This window comes from Pan paniscus, chromosome 1 (genome assembly GCF_029289425.2).
Source record: "Pan paniscus chromosome 1, NHGRI_mPanPan1-v2.0_pri, whole genome shotgun sequence".
In the NCBI taxonomy this organism is placed as follows: Eukaryota; Metazoa; Chordata; class Mammalia; order Primates; family Hominidae; genus Pan; species Pan paniscus.
In genome coordinates, this window is record NC_073249.2 from 65,000,122 (window position 1) to 65,024,402 (window position 24,281).

Below are 24,281 nucleotides of genomic sequence, written 5' to 3' on the forward strand. Positions count from 1 at the left end.
TATCACATAGATTGTTTATTAGATTATAACAAGAATTTCTTGAGGTAAATGGGGACAAATAACTTTTTGTTGGCTTGTTATCACAACTCAACCTTTTGTCAAAGCTGAGAAATATCTAGGAGAAGAAGACAAAAGAAGGGAAAAAGAGTTTTCTAAGACCATAATAAGCTGAGATAGCAAACCATAAGAGTGGCAGCAGTGATTAGCTGCATTAGTTTAGATAGTAGTGAGCACCAAAATATTGTTAGCCGAGAAGGGATCAAACTTCCAAGATACAGGAAAAAGCAAATTCTGTAATACAGAAGCTGATAGCTATATTCCAAGGGGACCTATGAGCATCAGTGGGCCGCAAAGTCATACCAACCACGGGCTAACGCCACAGGACATAGAGATGTTCAGTTCCATTTTTCTCAGAAGGTCCTATATTACAGATAGTCTTTAATAGTCTGCATGTGAGTTAGAGGACATAAAGGAGTACATATATATTTTAGAAAGATCTCCATCTAAAATAACTTAAATATTTATATAAATTGGTAGTTATTTAGTGAATTTATATATAAATTCTAGTTTAATTTATTCACAGTGCTATTTAATGTGTTTAGAGTAGTACCTCTTTTTTCATCTAACTTTCATGAACACATGTTGTGATCTTTTAGCACTATGATGCCATAATGAGGTATATTAGCCAGCCACCTCTTCTACTTGATGTGCATATCCACAAACCAATGCTGAATGCTCGGACTTGGATGGATGCTTTGCTTGCCTTCTTCCCAGGCTTGCAGGTATAAAGAATTCTGTCTTCTTAATATGAATGTAAGATGATGATGTTAATTAGGCGCATTTTTGATCTTTAAAACTGAACTACAAAACATAGTTGCAGTTCAGAATTGTATTTGTATACATTTTTCTGTTTATGTAATGATTAGAGATAAAATCAGCTCATATTTTATTAGGTAATTTTATTGTTGTTGATTTCTAGGTGTTAAAGGGGGATATTAGACCTGCTATTGAAACTCATGAAATGTTATATCAGGTGATTAAAAAACACAATTTTCTACCAGAGGTAAGCAAATAATTTTTGGAATAATCTTACACACACACACACACATACACACACACACACGTACACATATACACTATAAGTTGCTAATATAAAGGTAGAAAATGTCATCTTCAAGGCTTGTTGGTTCTTTTTATTTTTTTCCTATTAAATAGTTTATTTTTGGTTTGTACAGTATTATATATGTTTTTGCTTTTCTTTGTGTGTTAAGAGAAGTCTGATTTAGGGTAATGCTGGCATTTTTTAAATTTTATGTAAAAAAATTCCCAGCTTAGTTCTTCTCAACTCTTCCTAACTTATGCCATTGTAATATTCTCTCATTCTAACTCTTGTATGTACCTACCAGCTAGGGAGATTTTGTCACTTTTTATTTTCTAAAGCTTGTCTTATGAAAACAGTATATATTAGATATACTTTTGTTGTTCACACATGCCCTCTGGAAATGTATAGAATGCCATCTCTTCCTCATGCTGATTGAGAATTATTCTTCCTGATTTTTATACATCATATTAGTAATAAATATTCTTGCTAGCTTAATATGACAAGATTTTAATAGCATACTTTTTGGCTTTCCAGAAATGTACCATTAAAAATTTCCAAATGTGTGTATGGCCTTGTTCTATCCCCGCTTATTGACTACCCTCTGTGAGATATCTAAGCATTCTACCAACTTAGAAGGGTTCCTAAAGTGTTTGTTTTGGAAAGTATAGTTTTATTAGCCTTCAGGTGAGTAGGACTGTGCATTGTAGAAAATTCATATCCATCCAGAATAAACTGAGGTTTCAATTAATAGATCTATCACAAATGAAATTTTTATTTAGCTCCCATAAAAGTTTTTGTTTGCTTTTATTTTTATTTTCTTTTAAAAACCAATTGATTATGTTATTGAATAAATTTCAAATAGACTAATTTTATTTATTTCTAAATAATGCTCTGTCTTATTCCACAAAGGATTTGAGGCTGTTAGAAAATATAAGCTAAAATATGAAATATGTATGCTTACACATTGCTAAGAGAGATTTTAAGTATTCTCACCACAAAAAAAGAGAACTATGTGAGATAATGCATATGTTAATTAGCTTGATTTAGCCATTTCATAGTGTATAAATATATCAAAACATCATGTCATATACCATAAATATATTTGTCGATTTAAAAAATTTAAAAATAAATGTGAGAACTAGGAGAGTAATAATTCAGAGGAAAAAGTAGAGGGAAGGATAAAAAGAAAACACAATTATGTTTACCACCAGGACCCATGTAGTGGCATTACTGAGTTTCATTATGGAGTTTTTCTGAGTTTTCTAATAGCCAGAATGATCACTGAAAAAATAATCAATTTAATTGGTAAAAATAGCAGCCTTTGCAAAATGAATTGTTATTTTAAGCAATGAAAATTGATGTTTTATTGATGAAAATGTCCTGATTGCTATTTTAATTGCTTTTACCTATTTATATATATTCTATATATTCTGGAACTACTTGTGTATTTAATCACATTTTTTATGCCTTTTGTATGTTGTTTTGTTCAGGCATTTACGACAGATTTCAGAGTACACTGGGCTCAACATCCTTTAAGGCCAGAATTTGCAGAAAGTACCTACTTCTTATATAAAGTAAGAAAATATACCCCATTTTACTTAAAGTTTAGCCTCCATTCTCTGTTGGATCTATCATTCTTTCATAATAGTAATTGGGTTTTCAGAGTCCCCTTTTAATATTATAATGATTGGATATATCATGGTTCTTATTCATCTAGTTCATAGAATTATTGAATGATGCAAGAATTGACATGCAAGGTTTTTTTCTTTAAAAAATATTATGTAAACATTTCTTTAAAGAGAAATTTTATGTTCTAGAGCTGCTTTCTAAAGCATGTCTCTTGCCTTTCTTCAGTCAGGCAGCCTTTCTGAGCATTAGAAATTTAAAAACTAAGGTTATATAGTTAAATTTTATAATTGTGTATTTAAGAAATTCTGTAAAGCAGATTCATAGCTTTTTTTCAGAACTCAGTTCTATATAATGTCCTTCAGTGCCTGATACAGTGCCTGGCACCTAGTAGGTACTCAATAAATATTTGGTAAATGAATGGATATGTGGTAATATATAAGCTATATATATTATACATATATTCTCCTTTTTAATAGGCTACAGGAGATCCTTACTACCTTGAAGTAGGGAAGACACTTATTGAAAATTTAAATAAATATGCTAGAGTGCCTTGCGGATTTGCTGCCATGAAGGATGTTCGTACTGGAAGTCATGAGGACAGGTAAAACAATTGCTAACATCCTCTTTCCTCAGGGTCTCTCTGAAACAACACAAAATGCAGCTACCATTTAGGATTCAAATAAGTTTAATTCTTTTACAAAGGATAGAAACCTTTGTTCCTTGTGTTTACTTTTTAAAACTCTGTTGAATACACTAATTTTAATTTGTTTGAAAAGTTTGTATTTTTATCATAGTGCCTGGCATATAGTAGGTGCTCAAATGATTTTTAAATAAATGAATCAATGATTGTTAAATATCAGAACCTTGGTATTAGGACTATCTAAAATGTGGCTTTTTTTCTTCTTTGATAATAGTTTCCTTTTATATTACATAAGACATTAGAAATTACCAAGATGAGGAATGATCTGGAATGTGATTTGTGTTCGGCCAAGAATTCCTCAAAAGCTGTGTGTACTCTTACACCGTTGCTGACTTGCAGGAGTGGGAAAGACCAGTGGTAGTTTCTGTTTCATTAGACACTGGATAGATGTAGATGGTATGAAGTATTCAAGCTATAAAAAGTGCTCCACATGAAATTCACAAGCATTCTCCTTATTCTAAGATCACTTATCTGGTTATCACATCTCTAAATGAATGCTGAAGCTTATTTGTTCATTTGGTTAGCAAATGTTCATTCCGGAAATATTTACTGAGGCCCCTTATGTGCCAGGGCTCTTACTAGTTTTTGAGGATTAAAGATATGAAGATAAGTCCTTTCTGTCTTTGAATCACTGAAGGCAGGCCAATAAGCAGACTTTTAAAACATTGTATATGTGTTATGAAACACATTAAAGGGACATGAAGCACAAGTTGGGATGTGATAGTCAGTGAAGGGTTCCTGAAGGCTCCTATGTCCTGAAGGATAACCAAGAATTAGAAGAAGAAAGATGTAAAAGAAGTTCCAGGCAGTGAGACTGAAGACATGAGAAACACAGCACTCATCATCTACCCATAGAGTTGTCCCTTAGTTCTTCACTTAGTGTTCGGATAATGGTTAATTAGGCTTCGAATCACCATCCCTAACCAGAGCTAATGAGAAATGGTTAGGTTCTGGAAGCAGGCATACAAGTAATAGCAAGAAATAAAAGCAGATACCTTGTGTATTTGCCTGTAACGTTTATTGACTGTTTCCTATACTCCAGACAGTCTTCTAAGCATTTTATGTGTTTAACTAATTTGATCCTTACAACAGCTTTCTGAAGTGTACTATTACAGTCTTCATTTTAAAGGTGAAGAAACCAAGGGAAAGAGAAGTTAGGGAACTTGCCTAAGGTCACACAGTTAGTAAGATTAAGTCAGAATTCTAATCTAGGCAGATTGGCTCTTGACAATGATGTTATACTGGCAATTCATTAAAGAACAATAATTAAACACCTACTGTATGCCAGCCACTGCACTTAAGTGTGGGGTAGAAAGATAAAATAGAACCAGTCCCTGCACTCCCATGACTTGTAGTTAGTGAATAAGATAGGTGTGTAAAGAAATAATCACAACCATGTGATATGTTCTAAAATACAAAAGAGGTAACAAGTTGAAGAATTGCAGAGGAAGACATGATTTACTGTTTAGAATTCTATTTTTCAAAGTGTAACATCCTTCTTTTTTTCCCCACCAAATACTCCTTTTATGACATTGTTTCTGGACCTCTTACCACTGACATTGCCCCGTTCTGATTGCATTCCAGTATATATAATAACTCTTAAAATATCACATCCAGAATTAACCATGCTCAAGATGTGTCTGGCACGACAGCACCATAACTGTCTGTATTCAGGCAAAGGGTCACTAATGTTCTATGAGGCTGATGAGTTTCCACCCTCTATCCAGTTGAGGACCACTGCTTCATTGACTCACTGTTCCTCAGGGGATTGTTGTGCCTCTCAGATGTCTTTAGCCAAATGAAAGGTTAAGAACTACCATTCTTCATCATATTGTGTTATTAGATGTGCTTTAGATTTTTTAGGAGCTTTATTATGTTCAGCTCACAGTGAGCTTGTGATCAACTAGTTTCACATACTTAACTGTATGGTCTGCTGACAAATGAGTGTTCTCCACCCTGCCTTTGAGCAGCCAAGTTTTCTTTTTTTAGTGTAAACTTAGAACTTTTATATTTAACTCAGCAAAATTTCCTTTTTTGTTTTGTTTCTAGATTTTGGTCTAGAGGTTGAATCTCATTAGCTAAACTACCAGTTTTCAATGATCTATAGTTTAGATGAGCATACCTTACATTTTTTTCATCCAAACTGTTAGGAAGAAGTTTTGGTTGGACCCCAACCAGTGCCTTGTGGCATTGCACTCAAGAGCTTTCAGTTACAGGCTCTTTGCATGTGGTGGTTTATTACCCTATAGATCTAAGCACTATCACTGTCCTCCAGGTTACCATCATCTACACAGACACAGACATACACACACACTTTTCAGAATGGAAATATCTGTATTTTCCTAATCATAATTACTGAAAATAATGTAAATGGCAAAAATAATAGGAAAATATTTGCTAAGACACTGTCCCCTAACTGCGTAAGATTACCACTGTTAGCAATTTTATAAAGGCTTCCAGACATTTTTAATGCCTGTGTATTTTTATTTATGTATTTTTATGATTTTAAAATATAAAATAGATCATATGATCTGATGTTCAACTTGCTAGCTTTGCCCAATTCATATTGTAGTTATCTTACCATGCCTTGTTCTTTTCTAAATGTTTACAAATTGTCTATTCTAGTATTTGCCAATTATCAGTATCCTGCTCATCTGTCTGCAGTTCTCAAGATAGCATTTGCTCATGTAATAACTGTCAGTCCATCAGAAAAGGTTGAATTATGATAAGTGTATTGCAGATAAACAGGAAAGTGTTTTTATATTGTCTAAAAAGATTAATATCCAAAATGGCTAAACATGTTTTGAAACATTTCAGGTGAGTTTTTGTTCCAAAATAAAAAATCATGTGTATGTAGGAAAAATGATAGCTGTAGTTTCAATCTCATATGTATGCCAAGTGCTATGCTAAATAATTGACATTTAATATCTCAGTCTTCACACCAATGTCATGAGTGTATTGTTATATTCCTTTTACAGAAGAATAAACTGAAGCTCATAGTCCTTATATAATATCCCCATGGTGACAGAACTAATTAGTGGAAGATCTTTCTATTTCCAAAGCCCATGTTCTTTACTTCTTTGTTCTACTCCCTCTCCAGCTCATTCTTTAATCACGCTGTTTAAACTTGCATTTAATTTAGTAAACATTTATTGAGTGCCTACTATGTGCCAGGAATTGTGCTTGGCCAGAGGTATGAAATTGTGCAACTTGTCCAGTAAACTAGAAGTTGTTTATTACTGCCAAAACCTATGATGCTTTGGGGAGTAGTGAATTAAATTTGGTGTTACTATGACTCCATCTACCAGCTATGCTTTTTTCCTGACACTTTTAATTTAAACTTTTCTTAAATTGTTAAAACATTATAACATTAAATCATTTGTAAAAACACATATAGTTTTACTGTCTTTATTTCTCCACATTCCCTTCTTAACAAGTAAATAAATATTTAGAATGTTATAATCATAGCCCGTGTGACTTTGCATTGTACTTTTTTCATGTAACTATTTTTTTCTTTTTTTGAGTCGGAGTCTTGCTCTGTCGCCCAGGCTGGAGTGCAGTGACAGTGCACTCGGCTCACTGCAATCTCCATCTCCTGGGTTCAAGTGATTCTCCTGCTGCAGCCTCCTGAGTAGCTGGTATTACAGGTGCCTGGCACCACACCCGGCTAATTTTTGTATTTTTAGTAGAGACGGGGTTTCACCATGTTGGCCAGGAAATTACATGCAAGTAATTTCTTTACATTTAAAGCCTTCTTTTTAAATCACTTAAATAGCTACATAATAAATTCCGTCAAATTTGTATGACTTTTTCTAGCTCTTTAATTTAATTGAAGATTCTTATATGATTCTCACTTGTAAAATTTATCAGTTACCTCCCTGCTGTTGATTCTCTATAGAAGAAATGGAGAACTTTCCCTCATTGAAAGGCCTATAGAAAAATCTTGTCTGCATTATTCCACAAGATTCAGTGTATCAGTGTGGTAGACAACTCCTCTGGTCTTTTTCATTAACATGGAATATACTTGGAGTCAAGGTTATTCTGCCCCTGGTAGATTGATACATTCTATAGTTCTTTGAACATCTAAGTTGGTATAGACAGGATTATTAACCTTGACTCTATGGCTTTCATATAGTTGGCATTTATATTATTTTTATCTACTTATATTTATTTGTGACTTTTTATTTTAGAATGGATTCTTTCTTCTTGGCTGAAATGTTTAAATATCTTTACTTGTTATTTGCTGATAAAGAAGACATTATTTTTGACATAGAAGATTACATCTTTACAACAGAAGCTCATCTGTTACCTCTTTGGCTCTCTACTACAAATCAAAGCATCTCTAAAAAGAACACAGTGAGTTTTTAAATGAAATGTCTTATTCTCTTTTTTATTTCTATATGTTTTATTTTTCCAAGTGAAAAGTAATCCATGAGTAGAATTCAATAAATATATGTATGGTAAGAATAAATATATACATTTTCCTATTTTTTTTCTTTTATTGCATCCTGTGTACACTTATATATTTCATTAACTGTTTCCTTTTAAAAATTATGTTGAGTAGGCCAGGTGCGGTGGCTCATGCCTGTAGTCCCAGCACTCTGGGAGGCCCAGGTAGGTGGATCACGAGGTCAGGAGATTGAGACCATCCTGGCTAACATGGTGAAACCCCGTCTCTACTAAATATACAAAAAATTAGCCAGGCGTGGTAGTGGGCGCCTGTAGTCCCAGCTACTCGGAAGGCTGAGGCAGGAGAATGGCATGAACCCAGGAGATGGAGCTTACAGTGAGCAGAGATTACGCCACTGCACTGCAGCCTGGGCAGCAGAGTGAGACTCCGTCTCAAAAAAAAAAAAAAAAAATTATGTTAAGTAAAATAATTATTTCTGTTTACATAAAATGTTTTTCTCTTGTAGACCTCGGAATATACAGAACTGGATGACAGTAACTTCGATTGGACTTGTCCAAATACTCAGATCCTCTTCCCTAATGACCCATTGTATGCTCAAAGTATTCGTGAGCCCTTGAAAAATGTGGTGGATAAGAGCTGTCCTAGAGGCATCATCAGAGTGTAAGATGTATTATTTTATATTTTCTAATATCAAAGTTGTTTCTTAGTAAATGATAGAGAACTTAGGGAGCATGTATCAACAGCCAAGAAGACATTCACGTAGGCCGAAAATGTTGAGGTATGTAGCTATCACTGGTTAAAATAAAAATTAGTAGTAAAGTTAGATAGTAAAGCTTGTTTTGCAGTAATATCTTTTTTATTATTTTGGAAACTTTCAATATATCTTTTATTTTATGAACTAAAGTAATAATAGTGGGCAGCATGTAACAGTTTTTAACTTCTGTAACTCATTTTTCATGGAATAGTTTCATCGAATATTTTCTGGCCGGGCATGGTAGCTCACGCCTGTAATCTGAGGACACTGGGAGGCCAAGGCAGGTGGATCACCTGAGGTCAGGAGTTCGAGACCAGCCTGGCCAATATAGTGAAACTCTGTCTCTACTAAAAATACAAAAAATTAGCCAGGCATGGTGGCAGGCACCTGTAATCCCAGCTACTCGGGAAGCTGAGGCAGTAGAATCGCTTGAACCCAGGAGGTGGAGGTTGCAGTGAGCCAAGATCATGCCATTGCACTCCAGCCTGGGTGACAAGAGCGAAACTCCATCTCAAAAAAAAAAAATTTCCTTTTGTCTATAGTTTCTGTGTAGTGAAAATACAGGTATTTTGTTTGTTTGTTTGGATTTGATTTTTTAAGGGAGTACTTATTCTTGCTTGTTAAAATTGGCTTAATGAGTTCGTTTTCTGACGAGTAGTTATATTAGGCCATTACAAGGACTTTTTAAAAATTATTTTTACATAAGTGTTATTATTCACTGATGCAAGTATTGATTTGCTTTTAAAATATTGGGAGAAAAATCTGTGTTTTTAAAGGATAACATCAATAGTAACAAATCCCCAAGCAAACTTGTTCTGTACTTTAAATAGTTATAGTTCTCTTGACTAATACTGCCTTATATAGATAATATACAAACTTTTATAACTAGAAAATGTTATATTTGAAAGCTATACCACTTGTTAACCTAAATTATATATAAGAAAATACTTTCTAGTTATTCCAGTTTCACTAGTTCTAAAACTAGCAATTTTGCAAGTAACATTATTTTTATTTGACATATGTTTTTTGCCAATTCTAATTTATAGTTTTTTAAGCCTTGCCTGTAATTACTTTTAGCAGAGAGGAGAGTTTCAGGAGTGGAGCTAAACCCCCTCTGAGAGCCAGAGATTTCATGGCCACTAACCCTGAGCATTTAGAAATCCTGAAGAAGATGGGGGTGAGTTTGATTCACCTCAAAGATGGGAGAGTCCAGTTGGTCCAACATGCAATCCAAGTAAGACATTGCTACACTAATTAGATACCGTCTCTGCCCTGCTTTCTTTGGTCGCATTAGCTTTAATAAGATAATGGATTTCAACTTTCTAAACACTTTAAATATATTGTTTAAAGTGAGAGAATGAGAATTTTAGGACTTGGAAGTATCTTGGAAAGTCACCTAATTCAACTCCTTTATAGTATAAATCAATTAAATAAATCAGAGCTTGGTTGGGTAATTTGCTGAAGTTAATATAATCAAATGCAGGACTCAAATCTAAGTTTTCTGTTTCTCAGTCCATTGGCTTTCCCCTGTTACTTTTATTTACAACATAACTTCAAAAGCTAGTAATTAGTTTTAATATTCATATCTCCATGTTTTACATCATTTTAGTCTCCAAAGAGCTACTGAATCTTAAGTATTTTGTTCATCGTAGGTATTTATTTGTCTGTGCCTAGGAAAAATAACATGTCTTTTTGAGAAATTTTTATTGATTTTTACTTTGAAAGTTTTTATAACACGAAGTCTTTAAATTATTTACCTTATTAGTATATTGATTCTGAGAAAACCACATAGTTTGCTGAATAATTTTTAACCTAGAACCATATTCAGGTATCCTTTAATCTCAAATTCAACCCTCCCACAACTTCATCACATCCTCAAGTTTTCATCTCATCCATATTCTTGCCACATCCTTCCTTCTTTTAAGAGTATTCTTCCTTCTTCCTTGTATTTTATTTGGCCTCAGTGGGAGTGACATCTCTTGTGACATTGCTTTTACTTACTTAGGCTGCCAATGGCATAATTACCGCCAAGTGGCCTCTTGATCCTTATGTGATTTAACTTTTCTGTAACTATTGGCTGAACCCTTCATAAAACATTTTCCCTTCTTGGCTTCCCAGGATATTTCAGAAACAAAGTTCTTTTTCTACTTCACTGTTTATTGCTTTGTAGCTCTCCTTGGCACAACCACTCAATGTAAACAGTTTCCAAGAATCTGGATGACATTCTTTTCTCTATATACTCTTCTTCAACAGTGTCACCTATTTCTACAAGCTTAGCTATCATTTTTATACATATGACTTCTTAGCTATGTATGTGAATCCTGATTCCTAAATTTACTATTAAATTCAACTTTCATCTACCTCTCATACATCTTGCATCTCAATCTCAATCTGTCCAAACTTGAATTATCTCTTTCTTGTTTACTCTCTTTCTACCCTCACCTCAACCTATGTTTCCTTCTTTGGCTCTCCATGTCAGTAAAACCTATCATCATTCTTTAAGTCATCAAAGCTGGAAATTTCAGGATAGGTTTGAACTCTTCTTCTCTTCCAGTTCCTCTTATCCTTTTCCATCCTCTAACTTCTATCATGTCTTGTTGGTTTTTCCTGTAAAGTATCAGGAATCATCTTATTTTTTTCTATTATAGTCATTCTTCAACTTTCCCTCTGTTAAGACTCAATTCAAGTGTCATTCTAAATCTTTCCCAGGTACACACAAGCAGAATCAATTGTTCCCTCATCTGTGCTCCTTTTCCACTTTCCCACTTGAGAAATTTTATCATAGCTAACTTTACATGTCTTTCTCCTCCAGACACAAACTTCTTAAAGGACTGTCTCTCCAATGCCTAGGCAAGTGCTGAGATGGAATAAGTGCTTCACAGATATGTTTTGAATCAAATTGAATCTGGTTGTTCACTATTTCAAGGAGGGAAAGTGTGGGTCAGGTATGAGGTTTATTTCTTCAGAGGGAAAGCCAGTGGGGAGAATAAGCAAAGTGAGCATTTGAGCATTCGCTAGAAGTCCAGTTCTCAATCTGAATCAAAAGTGGTTTATAGAATAGCGAAAGTGACGTTGATAAAAAATACAGATAAGTTATTTTCAGAAATACTATTTCTGAAAGTATTATTTTTGAGTACAAATAAGGTCATAAATACTTGGTGGTGACCTAAAGTGAAAGAAGAAGTTGTAGAGTAGAATACTACAGTACAGTGTCTTTAGGAAATCAAAAAATTGGTGGAAGTTTCCAGAAAGGAAGGATAAAATGAATTTGTTTTTTTCATAGGCTGCTAGTTCAATTGACGCTGAAGATGGGTTGAGGTTCATGCAGGAGATGATTGAATTGTCAAGTCAGCAACAAAAAGAACAGCAGCTGCCTCCACGAGCTGTACAAATTGTTTCCCACCCATTTTTTGGCAGGGTAGTATTGACTGCTGGACCAGCTCAGTTTGGGCTGGATCTGTCTAAACATAAAGAGGTATGTATACTTAAAATATAGTTGTTGAAACTGAATTTAAAATATTAAGTATTGCCTTATTTCTTAGTCTCTTCTCTAATTTAGTAGTTTTAATTTATTTAAAAAACTGAAATAGTCAATCTCCTGGATTTAAGTAAAGTAAAAGCATGTCTTGAAAACTTTGAGTCATAATTTATGTATATAATATGCTTACAGAATTTTAACTAAAATATTATTCAGGTTCTATTCAATTTCTTTGTCTCTTCTCTAATTTAATACCTGTAATTGATCTAAAAATGGTTTTCAGACTTTCTAAGAGCCACTAGAACCTTTCTTTGAACAAAAGTCTAAACCAGGAGCTTAATGTAGAAAACAGCTAAAAGCACAGAAGCTCTGGCTCAAGTGACTGGAGAAAGCCTGGGACCCTGAGGTTCCACTGGGCAAACTTTGAAGATCATTTAGCTAGTCCATCCTCTATAGTTATAACATAGTTATAACATAGAAAACAAAGACTTACATAACTAAGCAATTCACAAGGTTATCTAACTAATTGATTGCAGAGCTGGGACCAGAGCCCAAGTATCATGACAATCTAAAGCCAATGCTCTTTTCACTCTATTACTGCTAATTTAGACTTTTTTCTCTTGTGTATTTTAAACTATGTAGAAGCTATATAGATTGGTTGATTCATTCAACTGTTGATTGAGTGCCTACTATATTCTGTGCACTGCTTGCTGTATCAGTTTACAAAACCAATGAAGATCCATGCCCTTATGGAATTTACATTTTAGTAGAGTGAAGGATATTAAAACATCTTTATAGTAACGTGTTTAAAAAAATTAGTTCCTTGGTGGATTTAATTTTTTTGGTAAAAAGAACTGCTTGCAGATTCATATAGACTAAGTCCATTTTTTCCCCTTTGAAAAACTTTTCTTGTTACCAATGATCATTTCAAATTAGTTCCCAGCTATTGTAAATGTAGTGAATCTGCCTGCAGGTCCCAACTTTACCGCTTAGTAACATTGTGTTAACATTGTGAGCAAATTACGTAACCTGAGTCTCAATTTCCCCATATGTGAAAGGGAAATGTTATTTGTATTGTTTTGCTCAGGGTCATTATAAATAACAGATTTTGTAGTTTATATAAAAATGTTCTATAAACTGCAAAGCACACTAGAAATATTGGTTGAGTACTGTGATATGCAAAATGTTTAAAACAATATTTTATGGTGACTGTATGTTAGATATGTTATCATTAGAAAAGAAATGAGTTCTAGTTCTCTTAAAACTCTAGATATTGAGGTTTAATGACTTGATTGCCATTTGAGAAGATTAAAGTATTCAAGTTGCTTTTATTTCTGACAGACAAGAGGATTTGTTGCAAGCAGTAAACCATACAATGGTTGTTCAGAGCTTACTAACCCAGAGGCAGTGATGGGAAAAATCGCACTGATACAAAGAGGACAGTGCATGTTTGCAGAAAAGGCACGCAACATCCAGAATGCTGGAGCCATTGGTGGCATTGTTATTGGTAAGTAATCATCCGTGTCATTGCGTTGACTGAAGGGGAGATAATTTTTAGGATTTTTTCCCTTTTATTTTCTAAAATTTTATCAAAGAGTTTGTCATAGTTTTTTTTACCTCACCTAGACAACATAAAGGATAGGTAATCCAATGACTCTTAATTTCTAGATATCTAACATCTTTTTTAAAAGTCTAGATTTGAGTTTCTGTATATTAATGTCAGTGAAAATACTTGGGTTTAGGTGTGAGGGTGAGGTAGGGCTGAGTGGTAAAAAAATTCAGTACCATGGATAAGAAAAGGTGCCCATGAGATCCATAACCCCCGAAGGGCAAGAATTACACTGTGCCACCTCCAGTGGGGAGCCATTGAAAATTTCCATTACTCCACAAAGATGCAGGCTTTGGAGGCAGACACATGAGAGTACAGTTCCTGGCTCTACCACAAAATTGCAGTGTAACCTTGGCCTAGCTTCAGTTTTTTAATCTGTAGATTAAATAGTAGAATTTTTTTTTATTTGATAGTAGAATATTTTTGAGCTCCAGTGGAAGTGATAATAAATATATTTTAGGTGATTGTAAGGTTTAAAGATATATAAAATTTCTTGGCATAATAGCAGACATAGGATAAGTGCTACTATAACAGGGTTTACAGTATTGCTAGCAGATCTTTATCCCCTTGGATCTTTTTCTACTGAAATGACAAATTACCACCTTTAAATCATCTTACCTATATGTATCAACTAGTGGGTTTTGCTTTTTTATCTTTCATAGACAATCACTTATATCATGATAAACAGGCCATGACTATCAGGGGAAATATAAATTTTTCTGTTTTAAAGTAAATAGGAGTTTACATTCAGAAAGAACTGTAAGACCTGGGCTCACAATATGCTGATTGTGAGTTCTTTTGTACAGCTTCTCTCACAGGGAAATCCATTTTGGATTCCCCCCTCCCCTGCTGCCCAATAGTTAAGGTAAATAAAAAAAAATAGTTCAGGTAAAACAGAATATTAACACTTATTATGTTGATTTAATGGATGCATAAATTTTATTAATAAGCATTAGGAGAAGTCCTGTTTAATGACTTAAATCAGCAGTTGGCAAACTACAAGACTATAGGCCAAATCCAGCTCATTGCCCATTTTTGTAAATAAAGGTTTTATCAGGACACAGTCATGCCAATTTGTCTGTGTATGGTCTATGACTGCTTTGAACTGCAGTGATGGAGTTGAGTACTTACAGGAGAGAACTACAAAGCCTGAAATATTTATTCATCATCTAGCCAGTTACAGAAGAGATTTGCCGACCCCTGACTTAAATCATCCTCTTTATCCTTGGGTATTTCCCACACTTAAATTAGTTTTATTGCAGAATTTAGTATATTAACCATCACTATCATTTTGAAGATTTCTTACCAAGACTTCAAAATGAAAATGTAAAGTATAAAGTGTAGAATTTATGCATTAATGTTTAAAAATATTTCTTTGTGTAGTATTTTGGTTTTTTATATTTTTCAGTGAAGTCTAATTCTCATGATCTTCTATAGTATGCAATAATTGTCAATTTTTGTTTTGTTTGTTTTGAGATGGAGTCTTGCTCTGTCGCCCAGGTTGGAATGCAGTGGCGTGATCTCGGCTTACTGCAACCTCCATCTCTCAGGTTCAAGCAATTCTCCCTGCCTCAGTCTCCCGAGTAGCTGGGATTACAGGTGCCTGCCACCACGCCTGGCTAATTTTTATGTATTTTTTTTCTTTTTAGTAGAGACGGGGTTTCTCCATGTTGGCCAGGCTGGTCTTGAACGCCTGACCTCAGGTGTTCCGCCTGCCTTGGCCTCCCACAGTGCTGGGATTACAGTCATGAGCCACCGAGCCTGGCCCGTCAAATGTTTTTTTTGGTAGCTATTAGTTGGAAAATGCTATACTGGGTTCTGTGGATAAATAAATAAGAGATGATGATCCTTACTCTCAGAAATTTTTTTTTTTTTTTTTTTTTTTTTTTTGAGACAGAGTCTTGCTTTGTCACCCAGGCTAGAGTGCAGTGGCATGATCTTGGCTCACTACAACCTCCACCTCTAGGTTTAAGTAGGTCTTGTGCCTCAGCCTCCTGAGTAGCTGGGATTACAGGCACGTGCCACCAAGCCTGGCTAATTTTTGTATTTTTAGTAGAGAAGGGGTTTCGCTGTGTTGGCCAAGTTGGTCTCAAACTCATGGCCTCAAGTGGTCTGCCTTGGCCTCCAAAAGTGCTGGGATTACAGCCATGAGCCACCGCACCCAGCCAAAAATTTAATTTTTAATGAGAAACTTTCTTGTGTTGACTTCTTTCTCCTGAGTTTTTTGTTTCTGACAAAGCATTTTGTTTTTGTTTTAATTGTATATAAATGAATAAATTAGGAATTAGCTGTTTTTTGTTGCAAGGGTTAGAAATACGAATTATCTTAGAAATCATGTGGCTGCAGGAGATAATTACGTTGGTTTAAGAAGGGAGGTTTTTTCACTACACAGAAATGGATTATTTTTAGTGAATTAAACAGTACAAATACAACTAGGATTCACCAGGAGGTAGAAGTGGGAACTAAAAATCACCAGGATCCATGATAGTGAATGTTTTTCACTTTTCTCTCTGTATCTCTACCTCTGGGTCCTTCTGAACTTTTCTTCCCTGCTTCTCTTTGCAATTCTGCTTCATTTTCCAGCTTCTCACCAGCCTTCTCTCTCTTTGTTCCTCAGTTCCAAAATGGCCATTCTAGTTTGCAGCCTCAGCCCCTAAGTCTGTGTCATTCAACTGGACTATTACCCCCTGCTAACTGAAACAGTCTTTCTGTGTGCCAGTTCCAGGTCCCCCAGAGAGACTCAGGGTCAGGTAGCCATCTTTTGTCTAATCAATTATTACCAAGAGGATGGGTCATGCATTCTGCACTTAGCAGGTCCTATGAGAGTGAGCACCCTGAGACAGGACAGATAGTTTCTTCTGGGAGACTGGCATGCGAATTGGAGGTGGTCATGATTGTCGTCTCCAGTAAAACAGCATGTTGCTGGTACTACTACTATTAATAGTTCTATTGCTATTATTTAACCAATGCAAAATAGCAATACTGTTTAGTTTAGCTTATAGAGGAAGAAGCACTATAGTCATAACTATTCTTTGTGTGCATTATATAAAAAAGAAATGTCCATTTTTAGTTTGGTAAAACAATGTAATCATGCCAGTAGTGGAAATTTTCAACAATAAAATTAATTCATAGTTCTATCACTGTAATCCAAGTCATTGATTTTTTCCTTTCTAGGCTTTTCCATAAGCATATGAAATTTTTATAGTCATAATCATAGAATTCTGTATTCTACTTTTTAAATGTATTATTATTCTGTGTGTCCTATCAAGTAGGTCATTATAATTTACTTATAATGGTGTACAGTTGTTTACAATTATAAATAGTCTAGTAAAATTATTTGGGCATAGGGCTTTTCGCTTCTTTTGAATTATTTCCTTTGGATACGTTTCTATGAGAATTAGTGGGTCCAAAAATTATGTTGGTTTTTATGGTTCTTGATGCATAAAATTAATTCTGTCATTGTAAAAAATCGGTAACAATTAGTAGATAGATCTTTTTAATGGCTGGATATTTTGATGTTTGCTGTATTTATTTTCTGGCTAGATGACAATGAGGGGAGCAGCAGTGATACTGCCCCTCTGTTCCAGATGGCAGGTGATGGAAAGGATACGGATGACATCAAGATCCCCATGCTGTTCTTATTCAGCAAAGAAGGAAGTATCATACTGGATGCCATCCGGGAATATGAGGAGGTAGAAGTGCTCCTCTCTGATAAAGCAAAAGATCGAGGTAAGAGTAAAATACCATTTGTTTTTTTATGCAGCTTAATATTAATTTTGCTAGTTTGATAACGAGTCACAAAAAATTTTTTGGGGGGGGTTCACTGTGAAAACAAGTAAAACTTTTAGAAGATGATTTCAAAATATATTTTTCTTTTGGAAATAAGAATAATAAAACATTTATTTTGCTTTGTTTTCTGAGTTAGGATGTTTTTAGACATATGTTTTTATGTGTGATTTGTAATTTTTGCCGTGAGTCTGTTCAGGTGATAAAAATACAAGAGACTACTTCAGGAAAGCCATTTTAACATCTGGAAATGTTCACCATTTGATTTCACTGATACTACATCTTACATGTCTTTTATAAGGAATGAGAAGACATATATAGAATGTTGTATACAATATCATAGTAGTTAGTCTCAACAGGCCACCTATAATCAAATGACTGCTGTCTTGGTGAAGGCAATAGAAATCTAGCAGCTTCTTCCCAATGAGATCTAAGTTTATCACATGGATATAAGAGTTACAAATGGCTGTTTCTGAAAAACAAGATAGCATGTCTTAATTTATGAGAGTAGATAGTCCTCTGTAGGCCAAAATGTTCGTTAGTAATTTGAAATGTCTTTGAAACCCAAATTACAATATAAATGCAAGGCCTTACTAGTATTCTTACATAGTTTCACACCCAGGGATAGAGGAGAAATGAGGGAATGTGAGCCTTCAGATCTTGCTTGTGGTGGCAGTCTTTCCTGTCTGCTGGAGAGACCTGAAGAGAGAGCTAAAGTTCTCCCATACCCTTAAATAGATGAAGTTGCATAATAGTACAGGGTTGTTACATCCCCTGGGGTGTTTGACAGGTATGTAGGAAACTGATTCAATTCAATGTGACTTCCAAGTGGGACATTTAAAAAAAAATGTTCGGTGATAATCATGCTAGCATAATCATGCTAGCCTAATTTTGTCTTCTTGTATTGCTTTATTCTTCTTTGAGATTCTTTGAAATGTCAATTATTTATGAGCAATGGAGTGAGCAAGTAGGTTGTTTGTATATAACAATATATAGATGGAAACAGAACAGAATACAAAGGTTTTCTAGTCTTAAATCCTCTGTATACCTGATTTTTTTTTTCCTGGGCCCTTTTCTAAACTCAGATCTTCTTGCCTACATATATGCATTTAGGCACATCTAACATAGGCAAATTATTATTTCTTGTAACTCTTTATTATTTCATGTAACTCTTTAATGCATTTGCTTTTTTTCCCCCTATTTTGTGCTACCACTGGAATTTCAGCAGCAATATTAAAAGGTAAAATGATTCCAAGCTACATTATTAATAGTAGTAAGTATCTTGCATTAACAAGCCTTAAATTATATACGTATATATGTATTTGGGTGTGTGTACACACACACAAGTACATATATAATTTTGTTTCAGTGGATACGATGATAATATCTTGTGTAACGTAATTAGATTATTTTCATGTCTAGTCAGCAGTCACATAATTTTAAATTCTAATAATTATACATCCCATACAATAGATGAATTCTATGTCTATGTCCATACAAGAGTCACTCTAACACAGGCATTGTTGTTTTAGTATTTATTACTTTGATCACATTTTATTTGAACACAGTGTAAAATATTTAAAGTACTGACTTGTTTTAAAAGCTCGTGTGTGTGTATGGTACATGGGTTAGGACTACAGGATTATGGTACAGCATGTGCTTCCTGTACCAGAGAAAGGTTATGAGACATGATTAATTCTACCAGAAAATAAGAATTATTGGTGAACAGTATCCCCTTAAGGACCTTGCATTAAAAGGGCATTATTTAAAAGATATTTTTTGAAAAGTTTAGTCTATAAATTTATTGAACTGTGATTGTTATAGAGTGATCTTTTGATAAAAGTATTGAAAAGCCCCCTTTTTGTGTAATACCTCTTTATAGAACTGTACAGCTATATTAATTAGCAACAAGATACAGTCTAATTGTTAATATTTATTAATGTAACAGAAATCAATGATAATAGTGTTATGAAATCAACAAATGTATTCACTTAGGATATCCTAAGAAGCTACACAGTCTGTAGCGGTTATCATTTGTCCTGTACCATTACTACATACATCAGTGTTTCTCCCCTGCACCAGAATCAACAGATACACTTGTTAGAAGTGTTGGCTTCTGAGTCCTGCTCCAAATATTCAGTCAGACTTTCTGATTCAGACTTTATGATTGGGAATCAGAATCTGAAACTTCAAACAAACATCCCAGGTGATTGTGTTGTAGCTGCTTCCTCAAGTACACTTTGAGAAATATTGAACAAGATTCAGAAAGCACCCCTTTTTTGTCTCCCAGCTATGTATCAGGCCATATTGTACCATTACGGGTACTAGTTAACAGATTATATAAGTACACTAAGTAACAACATCCTTAAAATCTGAACAATAAAATGTTCTCCAGATTGCCTTTTCTAGAAATGTCATTCCACAAATATATATTTTTCCATATGAAGTCACACAATGCTGATTAAGAAGTCCTTTTCATATTTAATACAGAAAATAGAAGCCCTTAAAAAGCCTTCACTCCTGTCTTCTTATTCTGATAAGTCCATGCCATTAGTATAGACATATCTGAAACTGTTCTGCTAGCAGAAATTTTCTGGTCATCTTAATACACATTTAGAAGCCAAAAAGCATTAGCATTTTATCAAGTGATGTTGCTTCCTTAGGTCAAACCTGTGACACTTCTGAAAGTTAAGCTATCCACAGTCTATTGTTGAACAGAATTTTCAATATCATATCTCTCAGTGTTTCATTTTTCCAAAATTTCAGTTTGTAAAGGTACTTAATTATTCCAACCCTGTGCCCACAAACAAAAGGCAATGTTTTGTTACCTTTAGGTCCAAATTGAAGCAGTTTACAATTAAGAGTAAATTTCCTTTTTTCAATAGTATTTCTCACAGGGAAAAAACATCAGCATTTTTAAGTTCCAATACATTGTCATGTTTGCAACTTAGAGTGTAAGCCTATAGTGCCTTAAGGGCTCTAGACAAATGCTTTCAAGCGACTGTATTTGTGTCTATCTGGTAAAGAGCCAGACAGAGAAAATGGAGGAAAGAAAAAAAAAGGTTCCATCATTTGCAATGCTCTGATTTAAGTCAGGCAGGGTCACTTTTCCTGATTATCCCCCACTGAATTTGATTGGTGTGAATCTGTTCTACAGCTGAACTGCACACCTTAAGTTGCTGTTGGAAAGGATTTGATTCCTAGGAGAAAAATCTAGTACATATGCAGATGAACTCTAGCTGGAGAGAAACATCTGAAACATTCTTCTTAGCAGAATTGATACTTAACCTTCCCTTCTCCATCCAAGACATGTTTTCTCATGCATTTTCACATTTGCGCCATCTCTTCCCTTTTTCTGGAAGTTCCCTATCAATCCCTTTTCCTCTCCCATGGCCCTTTTCCTCTTTGAGAACATTTAGATGTCCTAAATTTCAAATGCCACCTTCTTTATGAAATTTTTCTTATTCTCCTAGGTAAAATTTAAGGGTGTCCTTTTAATACAGTTCTACTATGATAGTTAAATAGTTCTTTACCTGCTTCTCATCTCTATATTCCTTGCTTTCAGTAAACATTTAATGTACAGATGAATGAATGAATGAATGAATGATTGGTTCTAAAGCATCCAATCTCTAAGTCTTTGCCAAGGTTCACTTCCTCTTTTATTATTAAAACATACTGATTTCGTTTCTCTGTATTTTGAGATTTTCTCCATTCTTTCTGTGTTTCTGATGTACCATTCCTGAGTTTAATATTGTGGTTGTTATGCTCTTAGGACTTTGATCTCACATACTGGTGAAAACAGGCACCTTACGATCAAGATTTGTAGCAATGTGGCAGACTTTAACTCTTCTATCTTTTTGTAGTTCTCTAACTGCCATTTTTACTTTCCTGATTGTTGCTTTTATTTCTGGTTCTATAGCTCCTTCAGCTTGCGAAAACCAAAATATTTTCTTCCATGGGCATCTTCTTCAAAGTTCTTCTCTCTGTCTCTCTCTCTCTGTCTCTCGCTCTCTCTCTGCTTCTCTACATTTAAATTTAGTTGGCCCCTGGTGACTTTCCTATAGTGCTGCATAGAATAGTTATTGGTATCTTTTTAAAAACTTTATAAAATTAAACTTGTAACAAATTAAACAATCCAAAAGTGTATTAAAAACTTTTAAATAATCTCTCGTCTTTCTGAGATAACCAACCAATGTTAGCAGTTTGATGTGTAATCTTTTATATTCTTCTTAGTGCTTTATACATTTCTAAATATATGTATCATTCAGTAACTTGCCTTTTACAGTTAAAGCTATATTAAAGACATTCCTCCAAGCTAGTAGGATAGCATAACTTATTCTTTTGAAAGCTGCATTATGTTTTGCATTATGACTGTACCATAATTTATTTAACCATGTCACTATTAGGCGTCCAAATTATTTCCAGGTTTTTGTTTTGCCACTGTATACAATGGTGTAGGTAACATTCTCGTACATATCTTCTTAGATATGCATACTTTTTCTAGAATATTGAGATTTACTAAAATGAAATGCTGGCAGAAAGTATATGGGTCTTTTTCATTTTAATGGATGTTGCAAGTTGCATTCCAGAAAAGGTTGTAGCAATTCACATCCCTTCCAGCAAGATATGAGAGTACATGTTTCTTCCTATTTTAGTCAGCATATTTCCCTTTATAGGTATATTTTTTGTTTTTTCTCTTTATGGATTGCCTAGTCATACGTTTTGCACTTTGCCTTCTTTAAATAAGATTCTGTGTCTTTTCTAGATATTTTATAGGACCTCTCTGTTTGTGTGTGTGTGCATTTCCTATATTTACATACATACTCATAAAGAAATAGAGGTTCTATAAATTATCTAGAAAAGACACACATATAGGGACAGAGGTTACACACACAAACACACAATTTTCCCAACATGTCATCACACAATTTTCCCAACATGTCATCTTTTCACTTTGTTTATGTAACTTTCATAACATTTTTAGGTAATCAGAAATATTAATTCCTTTGAGGCTCCTGGGTCTTCTGTCTCACTTCAGAAGATCACTCCATCCTGTTTTTACATAATATTTTCCTAAATTCTTCTGGCATTTTTACCATTTTTTACATTTGGGTCTCTAAATCATATGGAATTTTAAAATAAAAGTTAGGAGTCTTTCCAATTGAGTTGTCAGTTACTAAATACCGTTTATGAAGCAAACCACTCATTTCTTCTTCAGTTAAACTACCATCTTTGCTATATATCAAATATTCTTGCATAGTTGGATCTGCTTCTAGACTTACCCTTCTCTTCTACTAATGTGTTTATTCCTGTGCCAATAATAAAAGTTTGCTGTTTTGAGTATATTTTATTATCTGATAGGGCAACTCTCCCCTCACTGATTCTTAGAATTTCTTGGCTTCTCTTTGACATATGCTGTTCCATAGAAACTTTAAATTAATTGTATCTGGTTCTAAAACGAAAACAAGAAGTACAAATGAGATTCATTTTGAAATTATATAATTGCATACTTTACATATAAATTAGGAAAATGTTAAATATTAAGACTTCATTTAAGATATACCTATAAATTTAATCAAATCTTGTTTTATGTTCTCATGATTTTATTTAAGCAACATGGGTCTTATACCTTTTATAATAAATTTAATTCTGTGTTTTGTAGCTTTTATTTTTATTATGAAAAGGTTTAATGATTATATTTTAACTATTTATTGTTACTACAAAGGAGTTATTGGTATTTGCATAGTCTTCTTACCAAATTTTTTTATCAATTCTAATAGTATTTTTTATTAAAGTTGCTTTGACAGTGTACGATCACAATCTGAAAATACAAATAATTTGATCTTTTTCTATATTTACATTGATTATTCTACTTTCTTGTCCGATTACATCAGCTAGATTTCCAAAATAATATTGTATATGTAATCCTAGGAGAGTTTTTTATCACAAGCACAATCTTCATTACCAGGTAAAACAACCCTACACCTTTTCCTCTCCTTCTAATCTGGAATAATACAATCTAGAAAGAAACTTGGAGATTTTTCTTTTTGTTCTCTCTTGAATTTAGGGAACCTGGGATAAATAAGCTGTAAGTAGCCAGCTACCTTCTTTCTTTGGTCTGCACCATTGGTTTCCCTAATTGCCTAATTAAATTGTACCTTTTTCACAGCTTAGAAGACAGAGATTGTGTGGAATTCCTCAATCCACCCCCCACTGATCCTCCCCTCTGAAAAAAACCCCTAAGAATGTAAACTTTCACAGTCAAGTAATCCCATCTAATCAGGGTGAACATATATGCATTGTAGGGGCAGAAAGGGGTGATCCTTTCCTTCCCATCATAAAGGGTTACAGCTGACACCCCGGGTTAAAAAAAAACAAAAACAGGTTAACAACAGAAAAGCATAATAATTTTATTATGTGTACGTGTGTGCACAGGAGCTATACAAAATATGAAAGGGGACAGGTGGTTGAAGCTTAAATACCCTCTTCTTAGGGTAGAGGAATACTAGGGAATGAAGAGGTCCAATGCTTAGACAATGATTGGTAAAGGATTCTCTTTGCATAGTATCTAGATAAAGTCCCCCAGTTAATCTCTCAGCTGTCCTCAGAAGAACAGAAGAAAAGTCTGTTTGGGTGTGGTGAGGACCCCTGTCTCTACTCTTCTCTGATGGCTCATTTTTTTTCTCGTTATTTGATGAGAGTCCTGGGGAGGGATTCTTGAGACAATTGCATTTCATTTGGAAAGAAGCTTCCTTAGATAAGAAAATTCCAGAGAGAATCCCCCCAGTTGCTTCAGGAAAGAGGATCAGAGA

The 24,281-nt window shown here is 34.3% G+C and overlaps 1 protein-coding gene across 9 annotated transcripts in view; it reads left to right on the forward strand.

Moving 5' to 3' along the window:
- The window catches only part of EDEM3 (ER degradation enhancing alpha-mannosidase like protein 3), a 73,595-nt gene that overhangs the window by 43,801 nt on the left and 5,513 nt on the right, over positions 1-24,281 (forward strand). The window contains exons 10-20 of one of the 9 annotated variants that reach the window (XM_008968564.4): positions 657-782; positions 980-1,063; positions 2,593-2,676; positions 3,208-3,332; positions 7,622-7,787; positions 8,348-8,502; positions 9,674-9,830; positions 11,880-12,071; positions 13,416-13,581; positions 17,227-17,412; positions 18,695-18,742. In XM_008968564.4, the coding sequence (XP_008966812.4) occupies positions 657-782; positions 980-1,063; positions 2,593-2,676; positions 3,208-3,332; positions 7,622-7,787; positions 8,348-8,502; positions 9,674-9,830; positions 11,880-12,071; positions 13,416-13,581; positions 17,227-17,412; positions 18,695-18,742 (1,489 nt within the window). The remainder of the gene's footprint in view (positions 1-656; positions 783-979; positions 1,064-2,592; positions 2,677-3,207; positions 3,333-7,621; positions 7,788-8,347; positions 8,503-9,673; positions 9,831-11,879; positions 12,072-13,415; positions 13,582-17,226; positions 17,413-18,694; positions 18,743-24,281) is intronic. The other 8 variants (XM_034942361.3, XM_034942372.3, XM_003815606.6 and 5 more) reach the window with 8 other exon arrangements.